General features: G+C 53.8%; 1 protein-coding gene across 1 annotated transcript in view; it reads right to left on the minus strand.

Annotated features, from left to right (window-relative positions):
* Positions 1-14,168, minus strand: part of NXF1 (nuclear RNA export factor 1) — a 173,889-nt gene that overhangs the window by 43,431 nt on the left and 116,290 nt on the right. The window contains 7 exon segments of the mRNA XM_075326585.1: positions 7,309-7,348; positions 7,487-7,602; positions 7,697-7,755; positions 7,833-7,943; positions 12,910-12,965; positions 13,060-13,128; positions 13,340-13,376. Coding sequence (XP_075182700.1) covers positions 7,309-7,348; positions 7,487-7,602; positions 7,697-7,755; positions 7,833-7,943; positions 12,910-12,965; positions 13,060-13,128; positions 13,340-13,376 — 488 coding nt within the window.

Raw genomic sequence — 14,168 nt, forward strand, 5'->3', positions numbered from 1 at the left:
CTACAACAGAATTCAATTGCAGATTGTAACGTTTAATTTGAAGGTTTGAACAAAAATATCTGATAGAAATTGTAGGAATTGTACACATTTCTTTACAAACACTCCACATTTTAGGAGGTCAAAAGTAATTGGACAAATAAACCAAACCCAAACAAAATATTTTTATTTTCAATATTTTGTTGCGAATCCTTTGGAGGCAATCACTGCCTTAAGTCTGGAACCCATGGACATCACCAAACGCTGGGTTTCCTCGTTCTTAATGCTTTTCCAGGCCTTTACAGCCGCAGCCTTCAGGTCTTGCTTGTTTGTGGGTCTTTCAGTCTTAAGTCTGGATTTGAGCAAGTGAAATGCATGCTCAATTGGGTTAAGATCTGGTGATTGACTTGGCCATTGCAGAATGTTCCACTTTTTTGCACTCATGAACTCCTGGGTAGCTTTGGCTGTATGCTTGGGGTCATTATCCATCTGTACTATGAAGCGCCGTCCAATCAACTTTGCGGCATTTGGCTGAATCTGGGCTGAAAGTATATCCTGGTACACTTCAGAATTCATCCGGCTACTCTTGTCTGCTGTTATGTCATCAATAAACACAAGTGACCCAGCGCCATTGAAAGCCATGCATGCCCATGCCATCACGTTGCCTCCACCATGTTTTACAGAGGATGTGGTGTGCCTTGGATCATGTGCCGTTCCCTTTCTTCTCCAAACTTTTTTCTTCCCATCATTCTGGTACAGGTTGATCTTTGTCTCATCTGTCCATAGAATACTTTTCCAGAACTGAGCTGGCTTCATGAGGTGTTTTTCAGCAAATTTAACTCTGGCCTGTCTATTTTTGGAATTGATGAATGGTTTGCATCTAGATGTGAACCCTTTGTATTTACTTTCATGGAGTCTTCTCTTTACTGTTGACTTAGAGACAGATACACCTACTTCACTGAGAGTGTTCTGGACTTCAGTTGATGTTGTGAACGGATTCTTCTTCACCAAAGAAAGTATGCGGCGATCATCCACCACTGTTGTCATCCGTGGACGCCCAGGCCTTTTTGAGTTCCCAAGCTCACCAGTCAATTCCTTTTTTCTCAGAATGTACCCGACTGTTGATTTTGCTACTCCAAGCATGTCTGCTATCTCTCTGATGGATTTTTTTCTTTTTTTTCAGCCTCAGGATGTTCTGCTTCACCTCAATTGAGAGTTCCTTAGACCGCATGTTGTCTGGTCACAGCAACAACTTCCAAATACAAAACCACACACCTGTAATCAACCCCAGACCTTTTAACTACTTCATTGATTACAGGTTAACGAGGGAGACGGCTTCAGAGTTAATTGCAGCCTTTAGAGTCCCTTGTCCAATTACTTTTGGTCCCTTGAAAAAGAGGTGGCTATGCATTACAGAGCTATGATTCCTAAACCCTTTCTCCGATTTGGATGTGAAAACTCTCATATTGCAGCTGGGAGTGTGCACTATCAGCCCATATTATATATATAATTGTATTTCTGAACATGTTTTTGTAAACAGCTAAAATAACAAAACTTGTGTCACTCTCCAAATATTTCTGGACCTAACTGTACCTGCTGATCAAGTGCGCTTCTCGCCAGGGGTGTGAGGTCACTGAGGACGTAAGGCCGCTTGCGTTCCTCTCCCCATTCAATGGTCCCGTCGGGGCTTCAGTCTGATCCCCACACAAAACGGGTTTCGGACATATGCTCCAACGGGGTCATTGGCTATAATGGTGCAAAGTCAACGTGTGCTCTGTCGTGCACCATTTTTCGAGAGTATACGCTTACTGGAGGCGGACACCAAGACACAGTCTACTACATCTGGGTGTCCACTTCCAACAGGCGTATACTCCCAAAAATGGCGCACAACAAAAAAGAGAATTTTGTTTACTTACCGTAAATTCTTTTTCTTGTAGTTCCGACATGGGAGACCCAAACCATGGGTGTATAGCTAGCGCCTCCGGAGGACACACAAAGTACTACACTCAAACGTGTAGCTCCTCCCTCCGGGCTATATACACTCCCTGGATGACAATCTATCCAGTTCAGTACAAAAGCTGAAGGAGGACATCTACCCATAAGTAGAGATAGAGTAAAACTCGGCAAAACCAGAACTCTGTCTACTAACAACAGCCGGTGAAATACACGGAACAAAAAACTGCCAACAGGCAACAGGGAGGGTGCTGGGTCTCCCATGTCGGAACTACAAGAAAAAGAATTTACGGTAAGTAAACAAAATTCTCTTTTTCTTTATCGTTCCTTCCATGGGAGACCCAAACCATGGGACGTTCCAAAGCAGTCCATGGGTGGGAAATAAACCAAACTGAGAAGTAGGCAAAACCTAACTTCACAAATGGGCGACAGCCGCCTGAAGGATGCGTCTGCCCAAGCTCGCATCTGCCGAAGCATGAGCATGCACTTGGTAGTGCTTCGAAAAAGTGTGCAGACTGGACCAAGTGGCAGCCTGACACACCTGCTGAGCCGTAGCCTGGTGCCTGAAAGCCCAGGAGGCACCGACAGCTCTGGTCGAGTGCGCCTTAATCCCCGGCGGGGGAGGCGCCTGAGAACACTGGTAGGCATCGGCGATAGCCGACCTAATCCAACGAGCTAGGGTCGGCTTAGAAGCAGAGAGACCCTTGCGCTGACCCGTGGTTAGCACAAAAAGTGAGGTGCACCGCCGAAAAACGGCGGTGTGTGACACATAGATTCGGCGCGCCCGCACCAAATCCAAGGTGTGCAACGCCTTCTCAAAGCGATGCACAGGGGCCGGACAAAGAGAGGGCAATGAAATGTCCTGGTTAAGGTGGAAGGAAGACACCACCTTAGGGAGAAAGTCCGGAGTCGGACGAAGAACCACCTTGTCTTGGTGAAACACCAAAAAGGGGGATTCCGAAGAAAGCGCAGCCAAATCAGAAACTCTCCTGAGAGAAGTTATGGCTACTAGAAAGACAACTTTCTGTGAAAGTCTAGACAAGGGAACCTCCCTGAGAGGCTCAAAAGGGGGTTTCTGTAAGGCCGTGAGGACCAGATTAAGGTCCCAGGGATCCAAGGGCCGCCGGTAAGGAGGGATGATGTGAGATGCGCCCTGCATGAAGGTGCGCACCTGAGCCAGTCGGGCGATACGCCGCTGGAACAATACCGACAAAGCAGACACCTGTCCCTTGAGGGAATTGAGGGACAGACCTAACTGTAGGCCTGACTGTAGAAAAGACAGGATGGTCGGCAAGGAGAACGGCCAAGGGGCACGGCCGGAAGAGCGACACCAGGACAGGAAAAGTCTCCAAGTCCTGTGGTAAATCTTGGCTGAGGAAGACTTCCGAGCCTGAGTCATGGTGGAGATGACCTCAGGGGGAATGCCTGAAGCCGTCAGGATCCAGGACTCAAGAGCCACGCCGTCAATCTGAGAGCCGCAGAATTCTGGCGGAAGAACGGACCTTGAGAGAGAAGGTCTGGGCGGTCCGGGAGATGCCACGGCACCTCTACGGACAGGCGGAGCAGGTCTGGGTACCAAGCTCGCCTGGGCCAATCCGGAGCAATGAGTATGACTCGACGGCCCTCCGTACCGATCTTGCGCAGAACCCTGGGCAAGAGCGCTAGAGGGGGAAACACATAGGCCAGACGGAACTGAGACCAATCTTGGACCAGCGCGTCTGCTGTGAAGGCCTGAGGATCGTGGGAGCGAGCCACGTAAACCGGAACCTTGTTGTTGTGCCGGGATGCCATCAGATCCACTTCAGGAGTGCCCCACTTGCGGCAGATCGATCTGAACACTGACGGATGCAGGGCCCACTCGCCGCCGTCCACGGTTTGACGGCTGAGATAATCGGCCTCCCAGTTTTCCACGCCTGGGATGTGGACTGCAGATATGGTGGACTTGGAGTCCTCCGTCCACTGGAGGATTCGTTGAACCTCCAACATCGCCAGACGGCTGTGAGTCCCGCCCTGGTGATTGATGTAGGCAACCGCTGTCGCGTTGTCCGACTGAACCCGAATGTGCTTGCCCGCCAACAGGTGGTGAAAGGCTAGGAGAGCTAGAAACACAGCTCTGATCTCCAGCACATTGATCGGGAGGGCTGATTCGGACGGAGTCCAAGTGCCCTGTGCTCGGTGATGAAGAAATACCGCTCCCCAACCGGAGAGGCTGGCATCCGTGGTGAGTATCACCCAGGACGGAGTCAGGAAGGAGTGTCCCTGTGACAGGGAGAGGGGCTGAAGCCACCACTGAAGGGAGTTCCTGGTCTGAGATGACAGAGCCACCAGCCTGTCCAAGGAAGAGATCCGCTTGTCCCAACAGCGGAGAATGTCCAGCTGCAAGGGACGCAGATGGAACTGGGCAAAGGGAACCGCTTCCATTGACGCCACCATCTGACCCAGCACCCGCATGAGGTGTCTGATGGAATGACGGCGGTGCCTCAGCAGAGAGCGCACCGCCAGACGAAGGGACTGCTGTTTGACTAAGGGCAACTTGACAAGTGCCGGCAGAGTCTCGAACTGCATTCCTAGGTACAAAAGTACCTGGGTCGGGGTCAGAGTGGACTTGGGCAGGTTGACAAGCCACCCGAACTGAACTAGCGTGGCGACAGTGAGAGAGACACTCCGCTGGCAGTCTACACTGGATGAGGCCTTGACTAGAAGGTCGTCCAGGTAAGGAATAACTGCCAATCCCTGGAGGTGCAGGACTGCAACCACTGCTGCCATGACCTTGGTGAACACCCGAGGGGCCGTGGCTAAGCCAAAGGGAAGAGCCACGAACTGGAAATGTTCCTCTCCGATTGCAAAGCGTAGCCAACGCTGGTGTGAGACCGCAATAGGCACATGCAGATAGGCATCTCTGATGTCGATGGATGCCAGAAAATCTCCTTGGGTCATTGAGGCAATGACCGATCTCAGAGATTCCATGCGAAAGTGCCGCACCTGAACATGCTTGTTGAGAAGCTTGAGGTCCAGGATGGGCCGGGAGGAACCGTCCTTCTTGGGGACTAGAAAGAGGCTTGAGTAGAAACCGCTGAACCGTTCCCGGGCGGGAACCGGAACAATTACCCCGTTGGCCTGCAGGGAGGCCACGGCCTGAGAGAAGGCGGCGGCCTTGGAGCAAGGGGGTGTGGACAGAAAAAATCTGTTTGGCGGGCTGGAAGAAAATTCTATCCTGTAGCCGTGGGAGATAATATCCCGCACCCACTGATCGGTGACGTGTTGGAACCACACGTCTCCAAAGTGGGAGAGCCTGCCACCGACCAAGGACGTTGCTGGCGCCGCCAGGTAGTCAAGAGGAGGCCGCCTTAGTGGCAGCGGCTCCTCCGGTCTTTTGAGGACGCGGCTTTGCGCGCCAGTTTGGTTTACGATCCTTGGCTGCGGTAGTGGACGCGGCCGAGGGCTTCGAGGATGACCAGTTAGAGGAACGAAAGGAACGAAACCTCGATTGGATCCTGCCCTGGACAGGTTTCCTGGCCTTAGTTTGAGGCAAGGAAATACTCTTCCCGCCAGTAGCCTCCTTGATTATGTCATCCAGCTGTTCCCCAAACAGCCTGGACCCAGCAAAAGGGAGACTCGCAAGGTACTTTTTTGAGGAAGCGTCTGCTTTCCACTCTCGAAGCCACAAGATCCTGCGGATCGCGAGGGAGTTAGCGGAGGCCACCGCCATGCGGTGAGAAACCTCCAGGATGGCAGACATGGCGTAGGATGCAAAAGCCGAAGCTCGAGAAGTTAAGGTCTCCAGCTCAGGCATAGAGTCCCTGGTGAGGGAATGCATCTCCTCCAGAGAGGCAGAGACTGCCTTGAGAGCCCACACTGCCGCAAAAGACGGGGAGATGAAAAAGATGCTACCCAAGCCGGGGGTTCAGCCACCGGGGCCAAAGCAGCCGGAGGGACCCCTGCGGAGGCTCCAGGCTGAGACACAACCATATTAGCACAGGCATCACAATGTGGGTATGTGCTTGGCTCTGGCAGAATGAGCTTGCAAGCAGTGCATATAGCATACATGTTTGCAGCCTTGCTCCTAGTGACAGACATGCTGCTGATGGTGGAGGCTCTGCAGCCAGAATACACTCCTGTAGAATGCCTGAGAGTGTAATAAAAGTCCACAACCAGAGGTTGTGGCTTACCAGCCCGTGCTCTCTGTGTGCCCTCCGGATTCCACCGCTCCCCTGTGAAGCGTTAGCCTTCCTGATAGAATGCAGCTGCAGCATCCAGCTCCCTCTAGCGCAAGAACGCTGAGAAAATGGCGCTGGGAAAAGGAGGGGGGGCGTGTATAAGCCCAGGAGCGGGAAAAACGGAGGGCAGAGAGATACAGGACGACAGACAGGGGAGGGGACATCTCCCCAAGGAGGAGTGCCCTCCCCTCTGCTGGCCGGGCGGTGGGCGGCACTGTATGCAAAACATACAGAGAAGCCGAAACCGAAACTAGGCCCAAACAGAAGCCGGGGCCTAGATTTAACAATGCGGCCGACGAGCAGGCACCGTCGGCGCGGTTCTCAGGGGAAATCCCCAGAATCGGCCGGAAAGTACCATAACGTTAACACACATACTGTCCCCCTAATAAAAGTACCCGGGACCCCTGAAAAACGTCTCTATACTTAGCTTTGAGACACAGGGCCATGTCCCTGGAGAGGGGGGTAAATGCTCCTTCCAGCAGGGACCAGACAGGGCTGCGGATGGAGACCGGTCGTCTGCAAGCAGAGAGGACCGTGGAGGCTCCCACTTCAACCCAGAGCCTCTTAGAGGATGTGAAGGAGCGCGGCATGTGAAGGCTCCAGCCTTATAAAGTCAACCTTAACAGCACCGCCAACAGAGTGGGGTGTGAAGGGACATGCCGGGAGTCCAGACTGGACCCGCTTTTCTTCCAAATCTTTAAAAAAAAATAAAAATGAGAAAAAAATATCAGAGAATGCAAGTGTGTGTTCCTCCTGAAACACAAAGTATTGAACTGGATAGATTGTCATCCAGGGAGTGTATATAGCCCGGAGGGAGGAGCTACACGTTTGAGTGTAGTACTTTGTGTGTCCTCCGGAGGCGCTAGCTATACACCCATGGTTTGGGTCTCCCATGGAAGGAACGATAAAGAAAGAGCACATTGTGACTCCATCTGCAACGTTATAGTCAATGGCCCATCGGCGCATACGTCCGAAACCAGTTTTGCGGGGGGTTCAGACAGAAGCCTCAACAGCCACTGAACGGGGAGAAGAACACAGTGTAAAAGCGGCCTTAGTGGTTCCCGTACGGCGCTTGATAACTTTGACCTTACTTATTCAAAACTTCTTTCCTACTAACAGCACATAACGAAAGAGAAAAGCTAATGAAGCTGAAGATACGCACCTTTAAATACACCATTCACAACAAAACATAGTAGCGTGTTCTGTGAGAAGAAAAAAAATCCTATTAGTGAGCTATAACGCGATATTTCAAGAGTTAAAAGAAACCCTGAAGAAGAGTGGACGAGTTATTTAAAACAGAAAGTGAAAGAAAAAAAGAAACCTGATGGCGGCATACTCACAGACTGCGCAGTGATGTCTACTACAAATGAATTGAGGTCATGCTGCGTACGCGGGAGCTCATTCAGAAGGCTGACAACATTAAGGCGCTTGTATTTCAGCAGTTTAAAGCGGAGTGCTAAAAAGGGAAAAAAAAATGATTTTGCTTTACACTAGTATTATTCCGACAGTTTTTCCACACCATTAAGAATAACTGAAAACTCTATTCTTACTTGGATCACGTAATCTTTTTATATTTCTGCTGAAGTTGAAATACTCCCCGAGACTGCTCCTACATGGAGAGAGAAGAAGACATTAGAGAGAAGACAAGAAACAGTAGGAAGAAGGGGAGGAAGGAGCAAGACTCACCTGGAGGGATTCTGTCCCATCTGAAAGGGAATGCTGAGCGAACAGCAAGCTTCATCGTGGTATACATTAAGGAGGCCTTGACGATCTTCACTATCGTAGCATGCATAATATCTGCAAAAGGCAAAGCAAGAAAAAAAAAAAAGAAGAGTATTTAATAGTCAGGTCTATTTTAACTAAAAAAGGAAACTGATATCAGTATGGTTAATTGCAATACACTGTAATTCCTCTTCCTCTCACAATCATCCCATGCACTGCGCTGACTCTTGTAGCATCAGATCAGCTCCTCTTCCGCAGAAGCGGCAGTACGTGACAGTGGCTACCACAGTGTTACACTATATACACTACTGCATCCGACCATCGCTGGAGGTGATAACTGATGATTATGGGGGTAATAGACCTCCACTGATCATCTATCCTTTGCATAAGTAAGCCATTTAGGAGTAGTGGACAACCCTTTTAATATACAGTGTGTCCACCGCCATTAACTTGAGAACGGCGGCAGCTATAGGCATAGAAATGGTGCCTAGGTATAGTAAAGTAGCCATGCGCTACGCAATGAAGCCACCTATAGCGCCACCTGGTGGAAAACAACGGAGTTAGCATTTTTTTTCTCGAAAACGGAACGAGATGGAGAAAAAAAAGTGAATTACAAAGTTGTAGGGCATCATCAATTCAATACGAATCGACACCTTGCATACAGAAATGCTATGATATGAAACCCATGACCCCCCCCAAAACACTGAATGCTGGTCACGCATATGGCGCTCATTTAACTTTGATGCTCAAAGTAGCCCCCGTCAGCTGCAATGCACATCTGGACTCTGGACAACATATGCATCTTGCTGCACGTTGTGCAATATGGTAGGTGACACATTTGCACAAGCATCTGGGATACGTCGTCGTAGGTCCTGCAATGTTGGTGGAGGGGTCGCATACACCTGCTGTTTGATGTGACCTCACAGAAAGAAGTCCAATGGGGTCAGGTCAGGTGAGCGTGGAGGCCACGCAGCCACCATACCCAATGACTTGTAGGAAGGTCTCCATGAGGTGCAGTTTCACGTCCGCAGCCTTGTGAGTTTTACACCTTCTAATCATAGCATTTCTGTATGCAAGGTGTCGATTCGTATTGAATTGATGATGCCCTACAATTTTTTAATTCACTTTTTTTTTTCTCTATCTCGTTTCGTTTTCGAGATAAAAATGCTAACTCCATTGTTTTCCACCAGGCGGCGCTATAGGTGGTTTCATTGCGTAGCGCATGGCTACTTTACTATACCTAGACACCACTTCTATGCCTATAGCTGCCTCCGTTTTTAAGTTAATGGCAGTGGACAGGATATGGGTGGACACACTGTATTTAAAGTTAGGAAAGCAGAAGCTCTCGCTAAATGTTCAGAAACCTCATCCTTACTGAATATGGGTCTAGCGTAATATAGCCCTAGGATAAAGACACAGCGAAAGAGGGGGAAAAAAAGGGTCTAATTCCTTTTAAAGTGTGAACATGATTGTATAAATCCAGTTTGCTACAATGTAACATTTAGGTCTGGTAATGCATGGTATTAGGCCCTGTGCGCACACTTTTTTTTGCTGCGGATTTGCTGCAGTTTTTGCTGCAGAATTAGTGCAGTTTTTATCATAAGCTTCCTGCAGTCCTTCCCCAGCAAAGTATGAGAAATCCAAAATTCTGTGCGCACACTGCGGGTTTTTTTCCTTATAGGTTTTGCTGCAGAATTTCTGCAGCAAAAAGAAGCAGCATGTCACTTCTTTTCTGCGTTTTTCCCTGTGTTCAATGTTGAAAAACCTCAGGGACAAAACCGCAGGCCTAAACGTGGTAAATCAGCCCCAAAAATGCACCAAACCTGCCTTCGGCAGGGCACATCAAAGAGTGCGTGCGCAGGACTGCAGTGTCGGCCTGGGTGGATGACTTAGGACACCTCATGCACACTGGGCTGGGTAGAAGTGTTGAGGAGGACCTTTCCATCAAATACTTGATTAATCTCTTAACAGGGAATTGTGAGAAGCGTGTCAATTTGCCTTACAAAAGTCAGCTTTTCAGATCATACACAACACAGATTTGAGGATAACCACCTCCTCCTGATCTCCATACCTTGCCTGGAATGCAAGGAATGTCCAGATGTAAGACCACCATGTAAGGAAAAGACCTACTGGCCAACCTAGAGGACCAACCCACAGATCAGATGACACCATGGATTCATGCACTGACGTCAGATGCACCCATGAGCAGCAACAATGATCTCCCCATTGGCTAGCCCATGAACTGTCCCCCACTAAATGGGCATATCCGAACTGGTGTACACCCCTAGCCTATATCAGAGGCCGCATGGTCTTTCCTGTTCTCTTGGCTGCCATTTTTACTGTGATCAAGAAGAGATTTCACATCCGACTGTGTCTTTATGCATGCAGTTGATCCACACCAATTAGGCCAGGCAATAGGCAACAAGTGACCTCTGGTTAAGAGTTCAACCTAACTGAGATCCATCAGAGCGGCGGCAGCCACCGGACCGGAGAGCGGCGGCAGCCACCGGACCGGAGAGCGGCGGCAGCCACCGGACCGGAGAGCGGCGGCAGCCACCGGACCGGAGAGCGGCGGCAGCCACCGGACCGGAGAGCGGCGGCAGCCACCGGACCGGAGAGCGGCGGCAGCCACCGGACCGGAGAGCGGCGGCAGCCACCGGACCGGAGAGCGGCGGCAGCCACCGGACCGGAGAGCGGCGGCAGCCACCGGACCGGAGAGCGGCGGCAGCCACCGGACCGGAGAGCGGCGGCAGCCACCGGACCGGAGAGCGGCGGCAGCCACCGGACCGGAGAGCGGCGGCAGCCACCGGACCGGAGAGCGGCGGCAGCCACCGGACCGGAGAGCGGCGGCAGCCACCGGACCGGAGAGCGGCGGCAGCCACCGGACCGGAGAGCGGCGGCAGCCACCGGACCGGAGAGCGGCGGCAGCCACCGGACCGGAGAGCGGCGGCAGCCACCGGACCGGAGAGCGGCGGCAGCCACCGGACCGGAGAGCGGCGGCAGCCACCGGACCGGAGAGCGGCGGCAGCCACCGGACCGGAGAGCGGCGGCAGCCACCGGACCGGAGAGCGGCGGCAGCCACCGGACCGGAGAGCGGCGGCAGCCACCGGACCGGAGAGCGGCGGCAGCCACCGGACCGGAGAGCGGCGGCAGCCACCGGACCGGAGAGCGGCGGCAGCCACCGGACCGGAGAGCGGCGGCAGCCACCGGACCGGAGAGCGGCGGCAGCCACCGGACCGGAGAGCGGCGGCAGCCACCGGACCGGAGAGCGGCGGCAGCCACCGGACCGGAGAGCGGCGGCAGCCACCGGACCGGAGAGCGGCGGCAGCCACCGGACCGGAGAGCGGCGGCAGCCACCGGACCGGAGAGCGGCGGCAGCCACCGGACCGGAGAGCGGCGGCAGCCACCGGACCGGAGAGCGGCGGCAGCCACCGGACCGGAGAGCGGCGGCAGCCACCGGACCGGAGAGCGGCGGCAGCCACCGGACCGGAGAGCGGCGGCAGCCACCGGACCGGAGAGCGGCGGCAGCCACCGGACCGGAGAGCGGCGGCAGCCACCGGACCGGAGAGCGGCGGCAGCCACCGGACCGGAGAGCGGCGGCAGCCACCGGACCGGAGAGCGGCGGCAGCCACCGGACCGGAGAGCGGCGGCAGCCACCGGACCGGAGAGCGGCGGCAGCCACCGGACCGGAGAGCGGCGGCAGCCACCGGACCGGAGAGCGGCGGCAGCCACCGGACCGGAGAGCGGCGGCAGCCACCGGACCGGAGAGCGGCGGCAGCCACCGGACCGGAGAGCGGCGGCAGCCACCGGACCGGAGAGCGGCGGCAGCCACCGGACCGGAGAGCGGCGGCAGCCACCGGACCGGAGAGCGGCGGCAGCCACCGGACCGGAGAGCGGCGGCAGCCACCGGACCGGAGAGCGGCGGCAGCCACCGGACCGGAGAGCGGCGGCAGCCACCGGACCGGAGAGCGGCGGCAGCCACCGGACCGGAGAGCGGCGGCAGCCACCGGACCGGAGAGCGGCGGCAGCCACCGGACCGGAGAGCGGCGGCAGCCACCGGACCGGAGAGCGGCGGCAGCCACCGGACCGGAGAGCGGCGGCAGCCACCGGACCGGAGAGCGGCGGCAGCCACCGGACCGGAGAGCGGCGGCAGCCACCGGACCGGAGAGCGGCGGCAGCCACCGGACCGGAGAGCGGCGGCAGCCACCGGACCGGAGAGCGGCGGCAGCCACCGGACCGGAGAGCGGCGGCAGCCACCGGACCGGAGAGCGGCGGCAGCCACCGGACCGGAGAGCGGCGGCAGCCACCGGACCGGAGAGCGGCGGCAGCCACCGGACCGGAGAGCGGCGGCAGCCACCGGACCGGAGAGCGGCGGCAGCCACCGGACCGGAGAGCGGCGGCAGCCACCGGACCGGAGAGCGGCGACAGCCACCGGACCGGAGAGCGGCGGCAGCCACCGGACCGGAGAGCGGCGACAGCCACCGGACCGGAGAGCGGCGACAGCCACCGGACCGGAGAGCGGCGACAGCCACCGGACCGGAGAGCGGCGACAGCCACCGGACCGGAGAGCGGCGACAGCCACCGGACCGGAGAGCGGCGACAGCCACCGGACCGGAGAGCGGCGACAGCCACCGGACCGGAGAGCGGCGACAGCCACCGGACCGGAGAGCGGCGACAGCCACCGGACCGGAGAGCGGCGACAGCCACCGGACCGGAGAGCGGCGACAGCCACCGGACCGGAGAGCGGCGACAGCCACCGGACCGGAGAGCGGCGACAGCCACCGGACCGGAGAGCGGCGACAGCCACCGGACCGGAGAGCGGCGACAGCCACCGGACCGGAGAGCGGCGACAGCCACCGGACCGGAGAGCCCCTTAGGGGAGTATAATAAAAGTGTTTTTTTACATTCTACACAGCAGCCTGGGCTGTTATATACAATATTCTAGCATGCTGTATATAAGAGCTCACTGATGGTGGCTGCAGCTTATAGTCGCCAAATCTGGTGACAGGTTCCCTTTAATAGGAAGTCCAGATCTACTTACTGTTGAAGAAATCGCAAAACCAGAGTTTTAATATCATCGCTTGCAAGATAACTGCCCTGAAAAAAAAAAAATTATTGGATACTGATCAGAAAGCAATGGGACCAGGAAAAATAACAAAATGTATTAAAAAAAAAATCCAGACAATTGTACCTTGGAAGGAGGCAGTGTTGTTGGGGTTTCTACATCAAATGTGATCGGTGGAGGAAGGTCATGTCCGTCCTATTTAAAGCGTAGTAAAGTGGTAAAGGCAGAAGGAAAAAAATAAAAAAGGAAGGAGGTATAGAACAAAGACAGGGATGAAAGTTATAGTTGTAGAAGAGTAGTGGAGGAGTCAAGGATGGATAAAGAAAATGATGTTAATTTTACGCGATTAGAAGCCATTCATAAATCATCAAGTAACGATTACACAGACAATACATAGTGATCTCACCAGCTGCAGCAGTTTGGGAAAGCGTTCTCGCATGGCACTGTCATCCAGGGCAAAATCCGCAGGTTCGACGGACAAAAACAGGAACACAGAGAATATTAGTTCCGTCAAAATAGTGTGACCAGACCCGCCATGGCCGATCCTCTGCAACACCCTGATGGCCGGAGCTCAAGAAGCACTTGTCTCTGCTAATGGGATGTGGAACTGCTGCCCTGCCATATATAGGAATAGCCTAACATGCGCTGCAACTGGCCCACTGGGAGACGAGACCTGAACTCTGATGCATGGTATTGTTACAGATAGCAACAGACTAAGTGACATTTCGCAATCAATGATTTGCAAAGAAATGACTGCTTTTTAGAAAACGAAGGTCAGCTCGCATCAGGCTCAGCATTGACGTCAGAGGCTTCTTTCTCTGTGTGGTCAGATGAATACAATACAGAGATGGCGCACAAGTACAGAGCAAGGCCAGCGAGCTTATACGGCATACACTGGCTGGCTGGCTGGGTGAGTGGCGGGTTTATTGTGCCACTGGACATATCAATCCTTACAATACGGTCACGTATGGACACACTGGTTATGGCGAGCTACCATACAAAGGTCTGATTTTATGTTTTGTTCACATACCCTTGAGGCAACCTAAATGGTCAGTGATTGATCAAATAAAACAAAAACAATGTGATGATGATGATGAGAAGTTAAAAGGAAAAGGAGTAGAAAAGATGACAATGAATGATGATGTAGGTGCACGTGGCATTGTGTGGCAAGGTATGGTAAGCAGAGGGGAAACCAACGTGGCAGAATCGCCAGTGGAGAAGAGAAAGCAATGATA

This window comes from Anomaloglossus baeobatrachus, chromosome 10, assembly GCF_048569485.1.
Source record: "Anomaloglossus baeobatrachus isolate aAnoBae1 chromosome 10, aAnoBae1.hap1, whole genome shotgun sequence".
In the NCBI taxonomy this organism is placed as follows: domain Eukaryota; kingdom Metazoa; phylum Chordata; class Amphibia; order Anura; family Aromobatidae; genus Anomaloglossus; species Anomaloglossus baeobatrachus.